The sequence below is a fragment of the Salmo salar genome, chromosome 23 (assembly GCF_965601325.2).
Source record: "Salmo salar chromosome 23, fSalSal1, whole genome shotgun sequence".
Lineage (NCBI taxonomy): Eukaryota > Metazoa > Chordata > Actinopteri > Salmoniformes > Salmonidae > Salmo > Salmo salar.
Genome location: NC_138313.1, coordinates 22,773,889 through 22,800,354, shown reverse-complemented (window position 1 = coordinate 22,800,354; position 26,466 = coordinate 22,773,889). Strand labels below are relative to the sequence as shown.

Here is a 26,466-nt window from a genome sequence, read left to right as displayed (position 1 = left end):
AGAGAAGACTAATCTGCCTTTAGGCTACCAAATATGTTATCAACTTCCAAATAGGCCTATTGAGCGAACAGCATTGTTTTGCAAAGGAAAACAAGAGCGAGGCTTTTGACACAAGGGCATCAGCCATCGCTGATGAGTGAACTGCGCATCATTGGATGATTCAGTTAAACTGGAAAGCTTTTTTAGGACTATAATTTCCTCCTCATATTGTACAATATGTGTGTCTCCACACACCTAAGCCTAGGCTATTGATGGATTCAAGACGTTTTTAATGATCTCAGTTTCAGTGTCAAAGTGGCCTGTCATTTCAATAATTGTTGCGGTATTGAAAAAGATTCTGCCAAAGTCTGCAGTCATGTAAAATTATGTATAAATACATAAAAAAAAAAGGTCAAAATCTTCCCGGACCCTAGGCTACAAACGTTTTGTTCCGGCACCTCCCAATTTACAAATGAAGCACTGGACATAGAGAACACGTTGCAGTTTTATAACTAATTTCATGCAATTCTACTCATTTCGCCATGGGGAAGAGAGAAACGTTTGCAGTTTTTAATAGGATATCTGAGTGAGAGTGACTAACAAAATCAATGGGGTCCCGTGGTTGGTAATTTGACCATGATTACAAGTTTAGACAGCTGGCTAGAGTAATTTACCAATCTAAAAAATGTTAGGTGACATGAGTGAGTGAATGTCAGTGACTGACATAAGAGAAAAACTGCTGATGCACAGCCAAATTTTGAAATTGCATCTTGTGTTTTCATTCTACGATTCTAACTTTCAATAGTAAGTTGGTCCGCGGACCTGTGCTGAGCATAAATCTGGTTCTTCTCAAGGCCCTTTCCTCCCTCTAGCCATGCTGCCTCTGCTGTGCTCTGATGCTTTTCTATACAGGGAAACCCTTCTCCAGGCTGTAGGTCCTCACAGGAACTACCATTATGAAGGGATTCTATGGTTGTTAGGTTTGGATAGAGGTTATTATAATGTAGATGTGTTCTGAGAAGATCCTCACTGGCCAATGATGAAGAAAAGCAAACAGAACTCCCACAAACCTTCTCAGAATCAGATATAGTCAAATATCCTTTTATCCAGCGTTTCCCAAACTTGGACCTCGGGACCCCAAATGGTGCAAGGTTTTGTTTTTGCCCTAACACTACTACACAGCTGATCATTTGAATCAGCTGTGTAGTGCTAGGGCGAAAAACTAAACGTGCACCCCTTGGGGTCTCGAGGACCGAGTTTAGGAAACCCTGCTTTTATCTTATTCAAATCAAATAAAATGGTACACACTCACAAATCTGCCTATAGTTTTATGCGAGGAAATAACGATTGATTATTTGTCACACTAATCCATGTGTACTTTCTAGTGAGAGAAAAGGCTTCACAATCAGTAGTACCGCTTGTCTCATGAAAATACATTGTTCCAAAGTAAGAACACACTACAACCCATAGTCAGGCTGGCCCGGCTGAGCTGAGCCCAGGCCCAGTGGATCAAAGACAGGCCAGCCTAACTCCCAGAGATCCTATCTGAGCACGCTCTGTACGATGGCAAAGAGGATGTGACAGGCTGTCAGTCAAACAGCCAGCAGACACGTGGATGTATTTACCCCAGAGCTGATCCGCAGCCCAGATAGCACAACCAGCACTGATTACCAACCTATATATGGAATATGAGGTAACTCATATAACCGCAGTGAAAATACCCCTTCCAAAGGAAAATACAGTGCAATACTTGTAAGGTAGTATTTTGGGGTTCCACCATGGCTACAGTGCCTTCAGAAAGTATTGAGTAAAGCCTGAATTCAAAATCTACACACAATACATCAGAATTACAAAGTGAAAACATGTTTTAAGAAATGTTCAAACATTTACTGAAAATGAAACACAGAAATATCTAATTCACGTAAGTGTTCACAGTCAATACTTTGTAAAAGCACCTTTGGCAGTAACTACAGCTGTGAGTGTTTCTGGGTAAGTCTCTAAGAGCTTTCCACACCTGGATTGAGCAACATTTGCACATTATTATTTTCAAAATTCTTGAAGCTCTGTCAAATTGGTTGTTGATCATTGCTAGACAACCACTTTCAGGTCTTGCCATAGATTTTCAAGTAGATTTAAGTCAAAACTGTAACTCGGCCACTCAGGAACATTCACGGTATTCTTGGTAAGCAACTCCAGTGTAGATTTGGCCTTGTTATTGTCCTGCTGAAATGTGAATTCATCTCCCAGTATCTGGTGAAAAGCAGACTGAACCAGGGTTTCCTCTACGATTTTGTCTGTGCTTAGCTCCATTCTGTTTTTTGTTTTATTTTATGAAAAACTCCCCAGTCCTTAATGATTACAAGCATACCCATTACATGATGCAGCCACCATTATGCTTGAAAATACAGAGAGAGTGGTACTAACTGTGTTGTATTGGATTTGCCCCAAACCTAACATTTTGTATTCAGGACATTGCTCTGCCACATTTTCTGCAGTGATACTTTAGTGCCTTGTTGCAAACAGGATGCGTGTTTTAGAATATTTTTCTATTCTGTACAGGCTTCATCCTTTTCACTCTGTCAATTAGGTTAGTATTGTGGAGTAACTACAATGTTGTTGATCCATCCTCAGTTTTTCTCCTATCACAGCCATTAACCTCTGTAACTGATTTAAAGTTACTATTGGCCTCATGGTGAAATCCCTGAGAGGTTTCCTTCCTCTCCGGCAACTGAGTTAGGAAGGACGCCTGTATCTTTGTAGTGACTGGGTGTATTGATACACCACCCAAAGTGTAATTCATAACTTCACCATGCTCAAAGGGATATTCAATGTCTGCTTTTTTTAAATCCGTTTAACAACAGATGTCCTTCTTTGCGAGACATTGGAAAACCTTCCTGGTCTTTGTGGTTGAATCTGTGTCTGGTATGCACTGCTAGACTGAGTGACCTTACAGATAATTGAATGCGTGGGGTACAGAGATGAGGTAGTCATTCAAAAATCTTGTTAATCACTATTATTCATACAGAGTAAGTCCATGCACCTTATTATGAGACTTGTTAAGCAAATGTTTACTTTTGAACTTATTTAGGCTTGCCATAACAAAGGGGTTGAATACTTATTGACATTTCAGCTTTTCATCTGTAATTAATTTGTAAAAATGTTTTAAAAAAACATACTTCCACTTTGACATTATGGGGTATTGTGTGTAGGCCAGAGAGAAAAATCTACAATCAGGCTGTAACACAACAACATGTGGAAAAAGTGTTTCTCTTAAAACTGGCCCATGTGAGACAGCCTGTATCAGAGAACTTCACACCCTGCCCTCTACCCCACACCCACTAATGACCCACACCTTGAAACAACCCTCACCACACACCTTGTTCAGTGGAAACTATCCCTCAGTAGATATCAGGGTGAGAGAGAAGAGGAGGAGAGAAGGAGAGAGTCTCTGGGACAGACTACTAGGCATGGGTGGTATCCAGATTTTCAAACCGTCATACCGTTCTTCTGCCATCCCGGGATTTACGGTATTACCGGCATAGCACACAAGGTAAAAGTAACAGCGAATTCTCATGGATGCTTTTAGCTAAATGCTAACGAGTACAAACAAACAAATTGCAAAGACGGGAAAATCCAGCTCATAAAGTTAGCTAGTAGCTAGTATAGCTACTAGCTAAGTGGTCCTTCAGTGTTCCCAGAGGTCTGCCAGATGTACATTTGGATTGCATCTGAATCCCGTTGTGCCCAGAGAGACTACTGCATACTTAACAACTGTGAAGACACTGGTCTCCAGCAGAGTACATGTCCCTTAGAATTACCGATCGTCTACAGTCCATTAGACACACCACTACTCAGTCTTTTCTGGCCGTTTAGAGGGAAACTAAAGACATCTGCTTCACTGTCTTTATAATGACATGCAGTACAATATCTTTACACACATCATGCAGAGTGATGGGTCAAAGGTGGAATGACTCAACTGTTTTACTCAACTCGTGTCTTACACGGAGGACACAGGGTTTTTAAACCTAACTGCCAATTTATCTCGATTTCAATGACGCCTGTTGGAACAATAACTGTAAAGTTCACTGTTTTACTGTACGTAATATGAGCCAGTCATACATTAGGAAACCTAAATGTTACATTTCCAGAAACTGAATCCAAAATATCACACAAAGAACTAATCTGTTTAGAGACACTAAATAGTTGAACTGGGTGATTCTATAATAGTGACAATTTGTGAGCGACAAACTATGACATGTGCTATGATGTCAGTAACACTCAGTGGACACTGGGTTCTGTGAACACTTCCTTGGGTGTAAGCACCTTGGTCAACCCCAGGACTGTCATATAACATCACTGCACACTGTAGAAAACTGTCACACTGACCTATGATCTATTTATTAGAGGTCGACCGATTAATCGGAATGGCCGATTAATTAGGGCCGATTTCAAGTTTTCATAACAATCGGAAATCGGTATTTTTGGACGCCGATTTGGCCAATTATTATTTTATTTTTTTTAACCTTTATTTAACTAGGCAAGTCAGTTAAGAACACATTCTTATTTTCAATGACGGCCTAGGAACGGTGGGTTAACTGCCGTGTTCAGGGGCAGAACGACAGATTTTTACCTTGTCAGCTCAGGGATTCAATCTTGCAACCTTACGGTTAACTAGTCCAATGCTCTAACCACCTGCTTTACATTGCACTCCACGAGGAGCCTGCCTGTTACGAATGCAGTAAGAAGCCAAGGTAAGTTGCTAGCTAGCATTAAACTTACCTTATAAAAACAATTAATCAATCTCAATCACTAGTTAACTACACATGGTTGATGATATTACTAGTTTATCTAGCCTGTCCTGCGTTGCATATAATCGCTTAGGTACACGTTGCTCCAACCATAAACATCAATGCCTTTCTTAAAATCAATACACAAGCATATATTTTTAAACCTGCATATTTAGTTAATATTGCCTGCTACCATGAATTTCTTTTAACTAGGGAAAATGTGTCACTTCTCTTGCAAACAGAGTCAGGGTATATGCAGCAGTTTGGGCCGCCTGGCTCGTTGCGAACTGTGAAGACTATTTCTTCCTAACAAAGACAGCCGACTTCGCCAAATGGGGGATGATTTAACAAAAGCGCATTTGCGAAAAAAGCACAATCGTTGCACGACTGTACCTAACCATAAACATCTATGCCTTTCTTAAAATCAATACACAGAAGTATATATTTTTAAACCTGCATATTTAGCTAAAAGAAATCCAGGTTAGCAGGCAATATTAACCAGGTGAAATTGTGTCATTTTGCGTTCATTGCACGCAGAGTCAGTGTATATGCAACAGTTTGGGCCGCCTGGCTCGTTGCGAACTAATTTGCCAGAATTTTACGTAATTATGACATAACATTGAAGGTTGTGCAATGTAACAGGAATAACGTTTTGTTTTCAAGATGATAGTTTCCGGATTCGACCATATTAATGACCTAAGGCTTGTATTTCTGTGTGTTATTATGTTATAATTAAGTCTATGATTTGATAGAGCAGTCTGACTGAGCGATGGTAGGCAGCAGCAGGCTCGTAAGCATTCATTCAAAATAGCACTTTCGTGCGTTTTGCCAGCAGCCTTTCGCAATGCATTGCGCTGTTTATGACTTCAAGCCTGTCAACTCCCAAGATTAGGCTGGTGTAACCGATGTGAAATGGCTAGCTAGTTAGCCGGGTGCACACTAATAGCGTTTCAAACGTCACTCGCTCTGAGACTTGGACTAGTTGTTTCCCCTTGCTCTACATGGGTAACGCTGCCTCGAGGGTGGCTTTTGTCGATGTGTTCCTGGTTCGAGCCCAGGTAGGAGCGAGGAGAGGGACAGAAGCTATACTGTTACACTGGCAATACTAAAGTGCCTATAAGAACATCCAATAGTCAAAGGTATATGAAATACAAATTGTATAGAGAGAAATAGTCCTATAATTCCTATAATAACTACAACCTAAAACATCTTACCTGGGAATATTGAAGACTCATGTTAAAAGGAACCACCAGCTTTCATATGTTCTCATGTTCTGAGCAAGGAACTTAAACGTTAGCTTTTTTACATGGCACATATTGCACTTTTACTTTCTTCTCCAACACTTTGTTTTTGCATTATTTAAAACAAATTGAACATGTTTTATTATTTATTTGAGGCTAAATTGATTTTATTGATGTATTATATTAAGTTAAAATAAGTGTTCATTCAGTATTGTTGTAATTGTCATTATTACAAAAAATTTAAATAAAATAAAAACGGCCGATTAATCGGTATCGGCCGGCTTTTGGTCCCCCAATAATCGGTATCGGCAGTGAAAAATCATAATCGGTCATCATCTACTATTTATGGTAATTTGCATTTACACCAGTCTTATGCCAACATTAATCATCAAATAAGGGTGGGACTCTCTGGAAGAGTCATACTCTCTGGAATCACCTGTTAAAGAGAATATGAGGGAGTCCCCCTCTTTGCTTTAGTTTAGAATGAAATAAGTTATAATTGGAGTTCCAGACCTGGAGTTTGATTGTGAGTGGCAGGGAAGGTTCCCTCCTGTCTAAGGTGAATGATGTCGCCACTCGCCAGGATTCCTTGACATCGTCGGCAGTACATTCTCTCGGGAGAAGTCCCACCCTGTCCTTCTGGCTGGTAGAATGTGTGGGAATCAATCAGCTAAATCCCATTTGACCTTGTGTTAGCCAAACCACATCCCAAATGAATGTGACGGCCAAATGCATAGACAATTTCCTCATGACCAGTGAAACATTGATGACCAGAGTGTCGAGTGACTGCTCACGGAAAATCGCTGTGAGAAAAACCTTACAAAGCATCCTGTGTGATTAGTGTTTACCAGGTAAATAAGCGAAGCTGTGCTGTTCCTGTGTGGGGACACTGTAAAAACAAACAATACCAGGCGTTTAACTTTGTACCATCCAGAGAGACTGTCGACACAGGCCTTTAACCTCAGCTGGAGGCTTCCTTTAAAAGAGATTATTGACTGAAAGAGGAGCCACGTTAAAGGTTTATTTACAGAACGAGCAGCCACATGGACAAAACTACACCTAGTGGAGTACTGAGACAACACTAGTCTTTCAGAACCTTGCTTTTTAACTGTACTTAACAAAGCCAACCAGACATCTAGCAATTTACTAGTCACTCCTCCATCTTCCTCCCTGCAGGGGAGTCAAACACAACTAGAAGAGAGACTCTACCAGTGGAGGCTCCTCATGGGAGGAAGGAGAGGACCATCCTCAGTGAATTTCAGAAAAATGTAAGATAGTTTTATCTAAAACTATACTTCATATATTCATGTCACCAAATAATTGATTAAAACACACTGTTTTGCAAAGAAGGTCTACAGCAGCCTCAACAGCACTCTGTAGGGTAGCACCAAGGTGTAGCTGGAGGACAGCTAGTTTCCGTCCTCCTCTGGTTACATTGACTTCAATACAAAACCTAGGAGGCTTGTGGTTCTCACCCCTTCCATAGACTTACACAGTAATTATGACAACTTCCGGAGGACGTCCTCCAACCTGTCAGAGCTCTTGCAGCATGAACTGACATGTTGTCCACCCAATCAAATGATCAGAAAATGAATCAGGTACTGAGAGCATAAGCTACAGCTAGGTAGCACTGCAGTGCATAAAATGTGATGAGTAGTTGACTCAAAGAGAGACAATTCTTGAACAGTTTTGAACAAATTAATTTCTTCAAAAATGAAGGAGAAGCGACAGATGGAGAAAGCTAGCTGTATTTCATAGTTTTGTTTAACTTTCACATACTTAGCAAGAGAATGCAGCTAGCTTGTTTAGCCTACTCAAACACTCGGCTCAAACAGAGGGGGATGCTGTGTTGGCTAGCTGGCTATCCAACACTGGAACTCTTCCAAGTCAAGGTTAGCTTTTGGTTTTATAGATGTATTGTCAACGGGGCCCGCCGGTGTAACTGCTAAATGCCTTTGTGACTGTACACTGTACTGTATGATTGTAGCGGGTTTATTAATGCATTAGTTCTAGTAGCTATGTTGGCTATGACATTATATGGTGACAACGATGTAGGCTGTGTGTAGCAGTTAGCGGTTATGATAGTGAACTGTATTTGCGTGAGATCAGGGGTGTATTCATTCCGCCGATTCTGTATAATTTTATTTTCCTAAACAGTAGCAAACGTAACAAAAACGGGGATAAAAATACCTGAATTTGTCCAATAGACACTCTCGTTGTCAACTGTTGGGACTAATAATTACACCCTAGATCAGCTAGATGCATGCAAGAGTGTGCAAGGCGGTATTGAATGTGTCAATGTCTGTCACCTTGATTACTCAAATGTCTCTCGACCTGTGCACCTACGTTGTAAACTTTCATTCATAGACTAGGTTGTAGCAACCTCATGATGGGTACAGGGAAAATTTGAGTATCATGTAGTAGCCTAAACCTATCGCTGTTACATTGAACTGGGTGAATGGAATATGAATGACAGTCATCCAATATGTTGTAATATAAATAAGGCCATGCTCATTAAAAACAATGTGCGTCCTCCCTCATCTTAAACGGCACCAACCGCCACTGGACTCTACCCCAATTAAAATACCTCAACCACTGATTCAGTTCATACAGAATCCTTTGTAAGCCCATACTAAGCATCCAATGTATATTCAATGTATTATGCTACACTAACTAACACTTCAAATTACTCTGGAAAGAACTGTATGCCCAACCAATTACTCATCAATGTGAGAGAACAAAATGAGCATTGTCGAGGTTTTTTATGGGAACTACTCACACTTTTCCTCAATCTTATTTTTCTTTACTCAAGAAACAACAAAAGCTTGGGCGAGTGAGTTCTGGGCTATAGAATGAGAGGACAGATTTATAGCCAGTCAGGGTCAAGGGTCATCCTGCTGGATGCTTTCTTTGGAGTGGTCTTTTCTCTCCTTCCTCCTTTCTTTCTTTGAGGTGTCCCCTCCGCTCCCACCCTTCCCCCTGCATTCCCCCACGGCCCGCTCTTTTGTTTAGATATAAATACAATCAGACTCAGCCATGTCCCACACTGCCACACACACAAGCACATACAGTGCACTTGGAAAGTATTCATTTCCACATTTTGTTACGTTATAGCCTTATTCTAAAATTGATTCATTTTTTTTGTTTTACCCTCATCAATCTACACACAATATCCCACAATGACAAAGCCAAAAACGTTTTTTAGATTTTTTTTGCTAATAAAAAAAAACGAACTGAAATACATTATTTACATAAGTATTCAGACCTTTTGCTATGAGACTCGAAATTGAGCTCAGGTGCATTCTGTTTCAATTGATCATCCCTGAGGTGTTTCTACAACTTGATTGGTGTTCACCTGTGGTAAATTCAATTGATTGGACATGATTTGGAAAGGCACACACGTCTATATAAAAAAACCAAGCCATGAAGTCAAAGGAATTGTCCATAGAGCTCCGAGACAGTATTGTGTCGAGGCACAGATCTGGGGAAGGGTACCACAACATTTTCTGCAGCATTAAAGTTTCGCAAGAACACAGTGGCCTCCATTATTCCTAAATAGGAGATCTTTGAAACCACCAAGACTCTTGCTACAGCTGGCCGCTCAGCCAAATTGAGCAATCGGGGGAAAGGGCCTTGGCCAGGGAGTTGACCAAGAGCCCGATGATCACTGACAAAGCGCTAGAGTTCCTCTGTGGAGATGGGAGAACTTTCCAAAAGGACAACCATCTCTGCAGCACTCCACAAATTAGGCCTTTATGGTACAGTGGCCAGACGGAAGCCACTCCTCAATAAAAGGCACATGACAGCCCGCTTGGAGATTGCAAAAAGGCACCTAAAGTCTCTCAGAACATGAGAAACAAGATTCTCTGGTCTGATGAAACCAAGATTGAACTCTTTGGCCTAAATGCCAAGCGTCACGTCTGGAGGAAACCTGGCACCATCCCTATGGTGAAGCATGGCGGTGGCAGCATCATGCTGTGGGGATTTCTTTCAGCAGCAGGGACTGGGAGACTAGTCAGGATTGAGGGAAAGATGAACAGAGCAAAGTACAGAGAGATCCAAGGTTCACCTTCTATCAGGACAATGGCCTTAAGCACACGGGACAAGTCTCTGAATGCTTTGGGACAAGTCTCTGAATGTCCTTGAGTGGCCCAGCCAGAACCCGGACTTGAACCCAATCTAACATTTCTGGAGAGACCTGAAAATAGCTGTGCAGCAACTCTCCCCATCCAACCTGACAGAGCTTGAGAGGATGGGAAGAATGGGAGAAACTCCCCAAATACAGGTGTGTAAAGCTTGTAGCGTCATACCGAAGAAGACTCGAGGCTGTAATCGCTGCCAGAGGTGCTTCAACAAAGTACTGAGTCTGAATACTTATGTAAATGTGACATTTCCGTTTTTTTATTCCGAAAAAACTGTTTTTGCATGGTCATTATGGGGTATTGTGTGGAGATTGATGAGGAAAAGGTCAAGGGGTCTGATACTTTCCGAAGGCACTGTACATATGTATGCAAGTATGCAGACACTCCCCCCCACACTCTTTATTTTGTGCTTTTGAAACCTAGAGGATGAGTTGATCTGAGCTGGCAATAAGATGGTGTTAGACTAAGTCCTTAACAAAATAGGTAGGACTAGGTATTAGGCTAATAAATATTTAGTTCTACATAAATGAACAAGCTCATTAAAACTGTCAAAAGGCATTTTGATTGCTTAATCATAGTCTAGAGTCCTGATTAGGTAGCTATGATTGGAAGATGAGACATAGTTAATTCAATGGGATGGTGGTCAGTGATAGCGGTGATGGTTGTGATAGTGATAGATGCCCTAGTGAGGATGTGATAGCACCGATTGTGTGCTTTGGATCTCAATGGCAGAAAAGCCTGGGGAAAATCGTTAGTACTAAAGCTGCAAACACATTGCCGAGATGAAGGGATTGGGGAAAGGAAACAACCATTGTTTGTTGGGAGCTACTTAGTTTGAGATGATTTCAGCTGATGTATCTGTGGCATGAAAACAAGATGAATGGACTGGAGTGAGGATTCAATCTCAAATACAGGGAGGGTAGGAGGATAGGGAGAGAGCAGGAAAGATAGGTAGGGGAGAGAGTCTCTAAGTGGGAGAAAGACAAGAGCCAAACAGACAAGTAGATGTAGAGAAACAGAAAGAAAAGGAGGGAGGGAGTAGGGGGTAGATGGAGTGTGTGTGACTGTGCCAGGTCTCTGCACTAGTCTGTTGGTAAGGAAACAGACTGGAATGTGTGGCTCTCCAGTTAAAGGCAATTTAATGAACATCCACTCTGGGATACTGTTACCACTCTGGGCTCTGGGGGAGCAGACTGGCCTTGTGTGGATCTGGTAGACTGGATTGGTGTTTATCTTACACCGTTTTATGTGACGTTCAATGACAGTTGATGAATTTAACTGAACAATGATGATAATATATTTGAACTTGTCTTGTTATGGCAGGGCCACTGACCTGTATGGCTCCGGATGTGGACCCTCAAAGTGCCGTTGCTGGCAAACTTCTGTCCGCAGTATGGGCAGATCTTCTCCTTTTCCCCTGTGTGCGTCTGGTACGGCAAAGATCAGAAAACATATTGTTGGTATTTAGGAAAGACAATTGTAACATTCAGTAGTACATCTTTCCCTCATTACAAAGCACATGATGATCACTGGTAGAGCATACCCACCACTCGGATACTATGAACTCTGCTAAAACTCTTGGATACTAAACAGAGAAACTTTGATAGGTTCCATTCCAGTTAAATGCCCTATGGTTATATGCCATTTACAACGTTTTTTAAATAAAAGTGTTGGATAAGCTGTCAAAGTTGTTTAATATATAGTCACTCAAAAGCTACAAAGCCTCAAAGAGGACCCCCTTTCAGGGTGTAATCAATGGTGGTCTTCTGACAAATATTTGATGTCAGTCATTTAACAAGAGATCTGTTCAACACTGGGAGTGCCCACTGAGAGACCAGACCTCCCTGGTGCTAGGCAGGAATCTGCACGCCGCTGATAGAGCTAGACACTGCTACTAAACACTGGTGTTCATATGAACTGTACAGCTCTCCAATTGGAACTCTGCAGGCTCTGAATTCTACAGCTCTCCAATGGAAACTCTACAAGCTCTGAATTCTACAGCTCTCCAATGGAAACTCTACAGGCTCTGAACTCCACAGCTCTCCAGTGAGAACTCTGTGAGCTCTGAACTCTCCAGCTCTCCAATTGGAACTCTACAAGCTGACTTTAGGGTGGTTTCAGTTTCTCTGCGGAAAGCTGGATTAAGAATCCAAACGATTCAGCAGGCCTATCATTAGACTCAAAGAGCCAGGAGGTTGAGGGTGAGGAGCAGGGTGGAGACCAGAGGGATCTGCTCTGCCTGCATTCCTTTTCCCTGCCCTCTCCCTCCTCCTGTCCTCGCTTCTCAAACACACTCAGGTCAGTCTTTTCTCGGAGGTCCAGATTGATGGGCACTGTATGTATACACAGCAGAAAACGAGCTGCACCCCTCAGTAAGGCTAAATGTCTCTCACTCTCCCTCTCTCCTCCTTCATTCTCCTTGACTTCCTCTCTCTCATTATTTCTTTCTTTCTCTTTCTTCCTGCTGAAAGGTAAGTATGAAGTGAATTCTGCTGCTGGCTTGATGTAAATTCCCCAGAATAAACACAACTATTAGAAGCTCAAATTCTGTGTGACAGTTTAAACAGCAATACAACAATACAGACAGGAATACAACCTTTCCTTTCCACCATCCTCTTCTCTCCATCTCCCCCATGCTATCTGCATTACGTTACATAAACCCTTTCCTTCACTCTCCCTCTCTCAGAGACACACAAACACGGACAGATGTCTCCCAGATGCCTCAATGTACAGTTGTTTGGTTTGTTGTTTGTATTCTTACTTCATAAAAGGCTTCATATTTTTCACTGGGGAACATTATGTTCCAAAACAGACCTTGGGAAAGTATTGGGGTTATACATAACCGTTACATCACCGCCATCATTTTTTCACACACAAAACAAACACAAACAAATGCAGTGCAGAATAAACAATGTACAGGTATTGCACACACACCGCACAGCAGATACAGAGAAAACAAAATGTTCCATGTACACACATCTCTGCCTTTAAGAAGAATGATTACGGCAATTTAAGGGTGTTCTGAGAGGAAGACTAAACTAGGGCTGCCAGAGAACCACATCATTACTGTTCATTTTCAGATCAACCTGGCAGCGGAGAGGATACCCAGACAGCACACTGACAAAAGCACCTGGAGGAAAACAAACGCAGATGACAGGAACAAGACGATCCAGTCTCTTGCCATGAGTGGAATAGGAAATGGAGGATAAAGACTGTCCTCTGTATAGTATACTACAGCACACAGAGCCCTATGTACTCTATGTTTTCCCCAGATCCCCAATCAGAGTTCTGGGTTGTGTCCCAGATGGCACCATTTTCCATATTTAGTGCACTACTTTTAACCAGAGGTTTAGGCTCTTTAGACCAGGGCACTGGGTTAAAAGTAGTGCACTACAAAGGATATAGGGTGCCTTTTGGGACCCGGACCTGGTGTTCAGTCCCAGCCAGGTTTCTGGGCTCAGCTACCTGTCTTTAATCACTGCCAGAACCGAGCACTCTCTCAGCAGTCTCCAGTCTCTGAACACTGACCGACCGAGAGAGACAACTCATGTGCCTGTCTGTTTTGAGTCCTACTGTACTAAGGCCATGTTATGTTTGATTTGTTTCTTTTGCCGTGTGCCAAGAAACTGTTTGGTCTCAATCTGATCCATAAACCAAGCGGACAATGTCAGATTGAGGCTGGTAATCTGCTCTGGGATCTGTCCTGTGCTTTGAAAGCCTGTGGAGCTAATGGACTAAATGCCATGTGTAATTTACAAACAGAGATCGGATGATTCCTGGGCTGCATGGGGAACAATGGTGGAGGATGACTATATACTGTAGCCTAGTTCCGGTCCAGCATACAAGAGAGATCACAAGAAAACATCAATGTAAATTTCCTCTCCTTTTCTTTAAAGGAAAAATCCACCCAAAACCACTCATTTCTTTAATTTACAGTGTTAACACTAATATGTGAGAACATTTTTTGTGAACATATGTTTCCTTTTGGCGTTATAAATAAGGTTGGTAGCAACATGGAAATTCATCGTGGAAATCTGTTGCAGCTCAAGTCGACTACAAAATCCACAATGTAATGCTCTCTCTATGAGCTGGCTAGCTAGTGAGTTAGCAAACGTAGCCACACACATTCAAACCAAAGACAATATCAGCATGTGACGTAGTTAGCTGTACAATCGCCTAAACAAACTGCACTATCAGTTTAGGAGTCTACAATCTCACCATGTTCAACCTGCATATCGATGTGCCTCAGAGTGGAGTCTAACATTCGCAAAGGCAGATATAATTTTGAGGAGATGGGAATATTGCCCGTACTACGTCAATGGGGGCACCGGTGCATTCTGGACAATTCTGGGACAAGGAGCGCTCTCCTTCAAGGAGTGAATGAGAGTCTATTGGGCGCCAGCTCAAAAACTCAACATTAGCACGAATTTCATCAACAAGAAGTATAACGTTGCAAATCTTTTCCGGGATTGGAGATAATTAACTCGCCATTTGTAGTATCATACAGCTTTGGAATCGTGACAATAGGCACGTTTCTCAACATATACACTGACTTTGAGAATGCATTGTGTGACGATTAGCTTAGCAACCGCGTGACGCAGCATGACAACGTGAACGCGATTGGTCAACAGTCTGCTGGGTGGGGCGTTATACGTTCCTTGATTTATTGAATTCTGCAATTTAAGGGGCTTTATTGGCATGGGAAACATATGTTTACAATGCCAAAGCAAGTAAAATAGATAATAAACAAAAGTGAAATAAACTATAATTTTTTTTTACAGTAAACACAAATGTTCCAAAAGAAGAAAGACATTTCAAATGTCATATGTCTATATACAGTTTTGTAATGATGTGCAAATAGTTAAAGTACAAAATGGAAAATAAATGAACATAAATATAGGTTGTATGGGTGTTTGTTCTTCACTGGTTGCCCTTTTCTTGGTAACAGGTCACAAATCTTGCTGCTGTGATTGTACACTGGTATTTCACCCAATAGATATGGGAGTTTATCAAAATGTGATTTGTTTTCTAATTCTATCTCCTTTCTATCTCCAGGGCGGCAGGTAGCCTAGTGGTTAGAGCGTTGGACTTGTAACCGAGCTGACAAGGTAAAAATCTGTCTTTCTGCCCCTGAAAAAGCCGTTAACCCACTGTTCCTTGGCCATCACTGAAAATAAGAATTTGTTCTTAATTAACTGACTTGCCTAGTTAAATAAACATTTAGAAAAAATAATATCTAAAAAGTATGTTCAATGGCTCATTTGAGAGAAGACATCGACCAGTATGAAATCTGACATGTATGATGGATCGCTATATAAAAGTCGTATTCTTATTAACTTCCAGTGTAGTGATAGAGACTTTACCATGGTGGTATGTAATACTGACCATAGTTCTACCTGCTTGAACCCCTATAACTCAGATACACATGAAAACATGAAATGACCCAGGGAATCGAGAGAACATCACTCAGAGACACACAAAAACAATATAACATTTAAAATGGGTGAACCTATCCTTTAACATTTGAAGGACATTCTTACATACGAAATGTAGGAAAAAACACAAACATACAGGGCCATTATTTTGAAAGAGGATTTGCTCTAGGAGAGACTGACAATGTCTAGACTGGGCTCTACAGTACGTAAGACTGGCTGAACTCACCTTCTTGTGGCTCTTGAGAACAGAGGGGGTGACGAAGGCCTTCTCACACAGGTCACATTTGTACTTCTTGTGTCCGTCGTGTACCACCTGGATGTGCACGTTGAGCGTGTCTTTCCTCTTGAAGGTGGCGTCACACTGGTCACACTTGAATGTCCTCTCACCTTCAGAAATGACAAAAGACCAACCCAACACAGTAAAGAAAGAGCAACTTTCTGTCACTCTCATTTCTGCACCCTCTTATTTTCTGGGGAGAATGACAAGAAAGAGAGGGATCCATTGTTGTATCTGTGAAAGCATAACCATCACTCACAGTAGGCCTGAAAACAATTTCTCCAGGCCAATTGTATGGGCTAAAGAACATTGTGTGTTACATTACTGCTCCCTGCAATTTTCTTTACAAATGATCTGGACTGTACTTGTTTTTTTTTTAACCTTTACCTTGTACCCTTTTTCTAAAATGATGCTCATCTTGCATCCATAGCAAGCCAGACTGAAGGAGAGGACGGAAACAGACGGACGCGGATCATATAGAGCTGCTTGCTCTTCGAATGGGTCTCTTATTTCACAGCAATAAAAAAACACCAACCAACACATTTTTCATTCACTTAAAAACATTAAAAACACCACACATCACTCTGACATTAAACAAAAGCACAACTGTCAGCTGTTCCCAAACCAGAGCCATATAGACTATAGCATGGTGTTATTATTTACGCCTTAACTCAGTGACTCCACACAACAGAGGCTTTTGTTGAAAAGTGCCTTTTTCCATTATAGAGGGATCAGTGGGTTGGTTTCCATCGAGTGGTTTGGAGAGCGTGTATGCTTGGCAGAGTGAGCCTTGGCCCCAAACGTGTGTTCATTCTCCCATTACGAAGAATGAACATGATGGTCAGCACAATAAAGTAGGACACAAGTAGAGGCCTGTGTCCATTAACGCTCTAGTAGTCAAATAAAACCCTTCCCTCCATTACTATTAAAGTCAGGTACTCAACCAAACACAGACTTCATTAATGCTGAGGTTTTAAGTCATTCACAAACATGACTGATTATGAGATGAAGGTGTATTCTGTGGAGGGCTTAACACAGAGTGACATTTTGACCCTACTTTAAAGGTAAAATCAAATCAAAGTGTACTGGTCACATGCACAAGGTCTTTGGCGTGTATTCATGGATGACAAGGGAAGCCAGGTTTCCCCAAAAATTGTACCAAGAAATGTTGTCTCTGTGTTGTCATAACTGTCCTTCAATTCGCAAGAGGCTGAATGTATCTCACTGGAGAAAGCATCAGAGCGAGCGAAACAGAGCCCCTCTGTCTCTGTACGTGTAGGCCACCTATCTGATGCGGTCTGGTCATAAAGAGTATGACATTGTTGCCTCCCACAGCAGTGAATGCAAGGGAAGCCAGCGAGTATTTGGCCTCCCATGATAAAAAGAGCTCAACTGTTAATGGTCCTACTGCACCAACAAAAAGTGTCAAGACATGCCAGCTTGGATTTGGCTTCACTCCTATCACAGAGAAATATTTAAAATCGACAGAAACAACTTGAATTGTTGTGTCTCGTTGTGTTATTGCCCTCCGGTGGCTGGCCCAACTAGCTAAAATTGTCCCTTTCCTAAATTAGCCATGGATGGCGATCGGGATTTGAACTTGTGTTTTTACTTAATTCTTCATACTGGCCAATGATTATAACGGAAATTCTGATCCTACCATAAAATACATTGTGCCCCTGGACTGAGAGGATGAAAGTTCAATATGTAGCTAGATGTAGAATACTAATGTTAACTAGCTAACGTTGCTCATGAAAGGAAGTTCAGCTAGGGAGCAAGCATTTTAGCCAGGTAGGCTAGGATAACAAAAAATAAAAGACTGTACTGTATAACAGTTATAGACTGTTTCATCAACATGAAAGAGATGAGGATGGCATTGGCGTTTCTCTACAAGTAGGGTGAGTCAACATGTGTTTTCTACTTGCACACACACCGCGCGCGCGCGCACACCACACACACACACACACACACACACACACACACACACACACACACACACACACACACACACACACACACACACACACACACACACACACACACACACACACACACACACACACACACAAATCAGAACCATGGAAAGCCACATCAGATTTAGCTTACGTTGATTGGACTAAATTGTTTTTGGTATCTTTTAGTTGTCACTGTATTAGACTAAGCATAGGTGTTTTGATGTTGAAATGGTGCTGGAATAGTGGAGGCAGCTCCTGTTTCCTTTGAGACTTTCGGTAACTCTCCATGGTTCTAAATCAATAGAAGTGTAGTAATCTGAAAATGTAGGAAACATTAACTTTCTTGACCATGCTGTAGGTTATGTAACTGTTTGTTACATGCCATATGCTTTGTGGACTTCACCGAATAGATGTTGCTCTCCGGTTTTGTGATGAAACAAAAGGTGTGGTTGAATTAATTCTGCCACTGTGTCTTCTTATTTCGGGCTTTGGAGTGGCGCAGCGGTCTAAGGCACTGCATCTCAGTGCAAGAGGCTTCACTGCAGTCCCTGGTTTGAATCCAGGCTGTATTACATCTGGCCGTGACTGCGAGTCCCATAGGGCGGCGCACAATTGGCCAGCGTCGTCTGGGTTTGGCCGGGGTAGGCCATCATTGTAAAAAATAATTTGTTCTTAACTGACTTGCCTAGTTAAATAAAGGTAAAATATATATATATTATTGTCTCTGCCTTTAGGCCTATTTACAGTATCACGGTCGCAAGGCATATGAACTAACAGGTTATAGAGAAAACACATAGGTTGTAATATCGCTTTTTTTCTGGCTTGGCTACTGCACACACGCTTTGCAAAAATAACAATTTCCCTAATAATGCTGTTTATTTACATGGACACATCTGAAATCAGGCCACCTGATGGGACTGCAGAAAATCACCAATCAAAATAAAAGTTCTACCACTGTGACCATGTTATTTTTGGGAAGCCTATTTGATTCTTTTGAGTTCAATAGGAAGAAAACAAACAAAATTAAAGACAAATACATTTCAGTATTTCCAAATTCAAATCGATCTATTCAAATTTAATTCTCAAAGGCTACCAACCCAGAGCCACATAGGAAAATAGATTAAAGACTGAGCAGGGCAATGCTATCTCTCATCCACAAGACCAAACATCGTTGTTAAATTAGCTCTTGCAAGTGGGAGATACCATGTGACCAATTGACCAGAGTTTCGGGCTTGGCCCCACACAGTCTGGCAGTGAATCTTTCCAGCTGTGTAATGTCCAAGTTCATAAGCAACCAACATCTGCAAAGGGCAATACCCGGTTCAAACCTACTCCTTAGAATCGTTTTTCTTCCTGCTGTTATTGCAGCCATAACAATCCGCCTCTCTTCATAAGATAACTGAATGCTAGGGCTGCAACCCAGCAGGAGGAGGGCTGGGCAAACAGGTAGGCTCCTGCCAAGAATAACAATTCAAATATTAACTAAATGAACCCAAAAGAGACTTCACTGGTACACAGCTCCAAAACATAAACATATAATTGCCCACCTCAGATTGGGTACATTTATTACATAAATCACTATCCATAGGCTTCATCTTGAACTTTCGCTCTGGGGTAAAATAAAACCTGTTAGTAAATTGAAAATGAATACATTCATGGGCAAGGATCTTAGAAGAGGCCAAAATATTTCCCTATATCGTAGTCCAATCCCTTCAAAACTCTGCATTTGTAAGTCCTTCTCCCAGACCTTCAGAACAGGCAGATTTTTATATTATGAGTCACTAACCTATTATACAGTGAGGACACCATTCCGTCTTTCCCTGGACATGAAATGTATTTCAATAAAGATTGGGAGCCTGGTTTGGTGTCCCATGGTACCCCATAGGTTTTCAATGCTGTACAGAGTCTGAGATAAAAAAAAATGTTTTAATAAAACAATAAATAGTAAAAACAAGGGAGAGAATATGACTCTTTAAGATCTTGAAAGGAACGAACCTCTTGCAGGTATCCTTCAAACATGATTACCTTGCTTAGACCAAGGAGGGAATGTAAAGGGTGTAGAGCCAAATTAAATTAAATTGTATTCCAAATAGGAGATAACTCTTCAAAATTACAAGTTGTGCCCAGACAATTATTGATTTGGTTTGGTACTATACAGTCAATGTATTATTTATTTTTTTACAATATATTCCATAAAAGATTAGGCAGTTTTTTGCTTTAACCCAGAATAAGGATGGTGCTGTATTCTAATTACGTGAGACTTTTTTTCTTCTCTATTTTCTCTATTTTCCACCAAGGCACATCAGATGAAGAGTCAAGCCAAATACTCAGTGACCTCAGCTGAAATGCCCCATAGTAGAGTTTAAAGGTAGAGAGAACCCTCCAAACGTTTTGGGGCATTGTAAGGTGGAGAGACTAATTCTCTGACGTTTCCCCATTGTCCTCAAGATATCCATATCCTTAAAGAATGAAGATGGGGGGAAGGGAAAGCATTGAAAACAGGACATTTATTTTTATAACCAAAACCTTTTTTTCCCAATATCATTATTTTTTCTTCTCATTCATCATGAGTTGCAAATTGGATCAAATTTGAATGCCCAAGTATGTAAATCCCTTATATTCTAAAGTGATAGGTAAAGAGGGTAATGTGACTTGTTTGGCTGTGGGGTTTAGAGGTGTAACGTGGGTCGTCTAATGGGGACCAAGGCGCGGCGTGTAGAGTACTCATATTTACTTTATTAATGAAACACTTAACAAAAACAACAAAACGACCACCAACAGTTCCGTCAGGTAACACTTACAAAACGGAAAACATAGAAATAGAAATCTAGAAACCCCACAATGAAACAGAAACCCCAAAACACACCCAAAACAACCCCCTGTCACACCCTGATCACTCTACTATGGAAAAATGACATCTTACAAGGGTCAGGACGTGACAAGAGGCATTAAGATACACTTGGACAAGTTCATTTTATAGCCATTGAAAAAGCCGAATCCTTAAAGAGGTCAAGTACGTGTGGTATAGAATTAAAGACATCGGACAAATATAGTAAGATGTCATCAGCGTGCAGGGAGATATGGTGGACTGTTTCTTTGATCTTAATAGGCAATATGTTATATTTTGCCTAATGGCCTGGGCTAGCGGTTCTAATGAAAGGGCAAATAGGCCAGGACTCAGAGGACAACCCTGTCTTGTGCATATTTTTAGGACAAACTCTGGGGCGACGGAATGGCCAGTCTGGATACAGCCAGTGGGGTCGATATATAGGGTGCGGATCACACTAATAAATGATAAACCGAACCCAAAACGTTCCAAAACAGTCCATTAATACCCCTATTCCACACCATCAAATGCCTTCTCTATATCTAATCAGGACAGCAGAGTTTATAACCAATGATGATATGCAAGTCTGTAATCTTTTTGACAAGACCTTCACAAAGAGTTTAAAATCAAAGTTCAAAATTGATAAGGGCCTGTAGCTTGAACAATCAAGCAGGTCCTTTCCACCTTTCAATAGCAAAGAAATAAGATATGTTTTTGGTCCCCTATGGAAATTCCCAATCTCTAGCGAGTGGCTGATTGAGTCCAGTAATACAGATCAGACTAAATCCCACACAGCCAACAATAATTTAGGAGGGATACCATCCAACCCTGGCGACTTGGATTTTGACATTGAATCTAAGGCAGTCTTCAGTTCTGCCAAGGAGATGGGGGCATCTAATAGACTGACTTGATTAACAGAAGGGGAAGGAAGTTCCAAGGAACTTAAAAGAGATAACATCTTCAAAGATAACATCTTCCTAGAGTCTTCAGGAAACTCCAAGGTAAACAGATTGGAATACAAAGTAGTGAAAGTATGATTAATTTGGGAGGGAAGGGTAAAAAGTTCACTGTTATTGTTCCTAATGACATCAATAGATAAAAAATGTTTCAGTTTGCTTCAGTCTACTCAGTCTATCCACATTCTCATAGTCACATTATCACATTCTCATAGTCTTGTTTTCAAATTAATAAATTCAGCCCTAGAACTAGTCACCATCTTAGGCTCAATTTTAAATGTGGTGAGTTCTACCTTCCCATTTTTTTTACCTTTATTTAATTAGGCAAGTCAGTTAAGAACAAATTCTTATTTTCAATGACGGCCTAGGAACAGTGGGTTAACTGCCTTGTTCAGGGGCAGAACAACAGATTTTTACCTTGTCAGCTCAGGGATTTGATCGTGCAACCTTTCGGTTACTAGTCCAACGCTCTAACCACTAGGCTACCTGCCGACCCATCTTCAGTATAGTTAGACTTTTGCATCAACTCTAGACGGGCTATTTCCCTCTCCAATGAAGAAATCTGAAGGTTGTGTTTTTTAATGTGATGAGAAGGAATTACAAATATTTCTCTAATGCAACACTTAGCTACTTCCCATAATGTATGTGGGTCTACCCCTGGTTCTGCATTAACCTGTAAGAAATCCTTATTGCCAGTCAAAATTTGGGAAGTCTAGAAAGCTTCAGGGATTAGAAAAAGAATTCATCAAAAGAATTTGGTGCATAAATGGAGGACCAAAAACATGATTTAGTGCCATTAATAGCAACAGAGGCATTATAATACCATACTTCAGTGTCTCCCTCAGAGACCCCCACCTTCATATGAAGTTTCCTGTTAATTACAATCATAACACCCTTTGTCTTTTGGGGGGTCACAAGAGTACGCTATTATCTTATTTAAAACAAATCTGAAATCTATTGATATCATTGGCTGTCAAATGGGTCTCTTGTAGGGAGGCGAAATCAATATTCTACATCGTAACTACTCTAAACATCAAATTATCTTGATAGGGCTGTTCAAGTCTCAAACACTTAAAGTTAAAAGGTTAAACAGCTGTCTCTGAATGGGTCCAATAATAGCTAATGCAGTTGAAGTGTGGAGACAGGCCAATAGACATCTCATGATGTCATGATCTCATTCCCTTTTCACAGCCATTCTCCATTATGGAACAATAACCTAATCTTATCAGGCTCAAACCCTTTGTTTTTCCTCAATGGTCTAGTATAAATATTTTCACCCTCAGTGACATCTTTGATAACTTCGGTCTTGGAACTTTTCAAGACCTCAAAGAATCATATAATCTCCTAGTGACTTCCTTTTTTGGTGTTGCTTAGTCTCCGCTCAGATCTAAAAGCATACGCAGTACCCTGGGAATCCCTTGTTGCCACCCATCCCATGGTTGAGACTCTTTTGAATACTCCCAAATCTGTTGGACTGGTCTCCACTCTCTACTCCAAACTTAACTCATCCGACACCTGCGGTCACTTCCATCTGTAACAGAACTCCTAGGTTTTGGAGAACAGATGAACTGGAAGGTGACATAGAACAATATTTTCTCATCATCATTTTTTTTCTTCTCACCAGTTAACTTATTCATTAATTCCAAAATTGTAATAATTCCCAAGAGAAAGCCGGCCGGTAGATCTGAGTTGGTAGTCCCTTGGATGCTGACACAATATGGGGACACCCTGCAAACCTCACATTTAAAATGAATAAAAATAAAAGCTTCTACTGTTATTCTATATCAGATATAAACGCAAGCCACTACAGAGGGGAAACTGCTACAGTCAAAGAATAACCCAGCCTGAGTTCATCAAGACTCCAAGGAAAAAAGATAAACACATCAGAGAAGAGCCAAAAAATTGAAGTTCACATGCTATTTTACTAGATTCAATAGAAAAATGACTTTAGAATACATTAGAATACTTTTTTATTGTGTTTCGAGCCTCACAATTAAGGATAGGTAGGTCAGAAATTGTATAAGGGATGTACAGGGGGACAAAGTAAACCTGTAAGGCTTAAGGATGTGTCCCAAATAAAATATTGTTCCTGCATAGCAGTCAGACGTCCTTTGTCCTCGTCATGTCGTGTCCCCGTGTATATATATATTTACATATTTTCTTTGCATATCTTTTTATATATTTTTTTCTAAAAACTCAACTTCAAAACACTCTCCTGCAACCTGCCTCACCAATTAAAAAAAAAAAGTATTATTTACCTCACATTATACCTTGAAGCCATTTTATCGCCCCCAGAAACCTGCTCCTTTTACTCTCTGTTCTGGACGTCCTAGACGACCAATTCTCATAGCTTTTATCCGTACCCTTATCCTACTCCTCCTCTGCTCCTCTGGTGATGTAGAGGTGAATCCAGGCCCTGCAGTACCTAGCTCCACTCCTATTCCCCAGGCGCTCTCTTTTGATGACTTCTGTAACCGTAATAGCCTTGGTTTCATGGATGTTAACATTAGAAGCCTCCTCCCTAAATTTGTTTTATTCACTGCTTTAGCACACTCTGCCAACCTGGATTTCCTAGCCATGTCTGAATCCTGGCTTAGGAAGACAACCAAAAACTCTGAAATCTCCATCCCTAACTACAACATTTTCAGACAAGATAGAACGGCCAAAGGGGGCGGTGTTGCAAACTACTGCAGAGATAGCCTGCAGAGTTCTGTCCTACTATCCAGGTCTGTACCCAAACAATTTGAACTTCTACTTTTAAAAATTCACCTCTCTAAAAACAAGTCTCTCACCGTTGCCGCCTGCTATAGATGACCCTCTGCCGCCTGCTGTGCTCTGGACACCATATGTGAACTGATTGCCCCCCATCTATCTTCTGAGCTCGTAATGCTAGGTGACCTAAACGGGGACATGCTTAACACCCCAGCCATCCTACAATCTAAGCTTGATGCCCTCAATCTCACACAAATTATCAATGAACTTACCAGGTACCACCCCAAAGCCGTAAACACAAGCCCCCTCATAGATATCATCCTAACCAACTTGCCCTCTAAATACACCTCTGCTGTTTTCAACCAAGATCTCAGTGATCTCAAAACTGCCTCATTGCCTGCATCCGTAATGGGTCAGCAGTCAACCTCCACTCATCACTGTCAAACGCTCCCTGAAACACTTCAGCGAGCAGGCCTTTCTAATCGACCTGGCCCTGGTATCCTGGAAGGATATTGACCTCATCCCTTCAGTAGAGGATGCCTGATTATTTAAAAAAAAGCCTTCCTCACCATCTTAAATAAGCATGCCCCATTCAAGAAATGTAGAACCAGGAACAGATATAGCCCTTGGTTCTCTCCAGACCTGACTGCCCTTAACAAACACAAAAACATCCTGTGGCGTTCTGCATTACCATCGAACAGCCCCCGTGATATGCAACTTTTCAGGGAAGATAGAAACCAATATACACAGGAAGTTAGAAAAGCCAAGGCTAGCTTTTTCAAGCAGAAATTTGCTTCCTGCAAAACAAACTCAAAAAAGTTCTGGGACACTTGGAGAATAAGAGCACCTCCTCCCAGCTGCCCACTGCACTGAGGATAAGAAACTCTGTCACCACCGATAAATCCACTATAATTGAGAATTTCAATAAGCATTTTTCTACAGCTGACCATGCTTTCCACCTGGCTACCCCAACTCCGGTCAACAGCACTGCACCCCCCAAAGCAACTCGCCAAAGCCTTCCCCATTTTTCCTTCTCCCAAATCCAGTCACCTGATGTTCTGAAAGAGCTGCAAAATCTGGACCCCTACAAATCAGCCGGGCTAGACAATCTGGACCCTTTCTTTCTAAAATTATCTGCCGAAATTGTTGCAACCCCTATTACTAGCCTGTTCAACCTCTCTTTCGTGTCGTCTGAGATTCCCAAAGATTGGAAAGCAGCTGCGGTCATACCCCTCTTCAAAGGGGGAGACACTCTTGACCCAAACTGCTACAGACCTATATCTATCCTACCCTGCCTTTCTAAAATCTTCGAAAGCCAAGTCAACAAACAGATTACCGACCATTTCGAATCCCACCGCACCTTCTCCGCTCTGCAATCTGGTTTCAGAGCTGGTCATGGGTGCACCCCGGTCACGGTCAAGGTCCTAAACGATATCTTAACCGCCATTGATAAGAAACAATCCTGTGCTGCCATATTCATTGACTTGGCCAAGGCGTTCGACTCTGTCAATCACCACATCCTCATCGGCAGACTCAATAGCCTTGGTTTCTCAAATGATTGCCTCGCCTGGTTCACCAACTACTTCTCCGATAGAGTTCAGTGTGTCAAATCGGAGGGCCTGTTGTCCGGGCCTCTGGCAGTCTCTATGGGGGTGCCACAGGGTTCAATTCTTGGGCCGACTCTTTTCTCTGTATACATCAATGATGTTGCTCTTGCTGCTGGTGAGTCTCTGATCCACCTCTACGCAGACGACACCATTCTGTATACTTCTGGCCCTTCTTTGGACAGTGTGTTAACTACCCTCCAGACGAGCTTCAATGCCATACAACTCTCCTTCCGTGACCTCCAACTGCTCTTAAATACAAGTAAAACTAAATGCATGCTCTGCACCTGCCCGCCCGCCCAGCATCACTACTCTGGACGGTTCTGACTTAGAATATGTGGACAACTACAAATACCTAGGTGTCTGGTTAGACTGTAAACTCTCCTTCCAGACTCACATCAAACATCTCCAATCCAAAGTTAAATCTAGAATTGGCTTCCTATTTCGCAACAAAGCATCTTCCACTCATGCTGCCAAACATACCCTCGTAAAACTGACCATCCTACCGATCCTCGACTTTCGGCGATGTCATTTACAACATAGCCTCCAAT

At 41.4% G+C, this 26,466-nt stretch overlaps 1 protein-coding gene across 1 annotated transcript in view; it reads right to left on the bottom strand.

Moving 5' to 3' along the window:
* The window catches only part of LOC106584218 (PR domain zinc finger protein 5), a 64,634-nt gene that overhangs the window by 19,033 nt on the left and 19,135 nt on the right, over window positions 1-26,466 (bottom strand). Inside the window, exons 12-13 of the mRNA XM_014169256.3 lie at window positions 15,811-15,971; window positions 11,483-11,576 (exon numbers count right to left, since the gene is read on the bottom strand). Of these exons, the coding sequence (XP_014024731.1) occupies window positions 11,483-11,576; window positions 15,811-15,971 (255 nt within the window). The remainder of the gene's footprint in view (window positions 1-11,482; window positions 11,577-15,810; window positions 15,972-26,466) is intronic.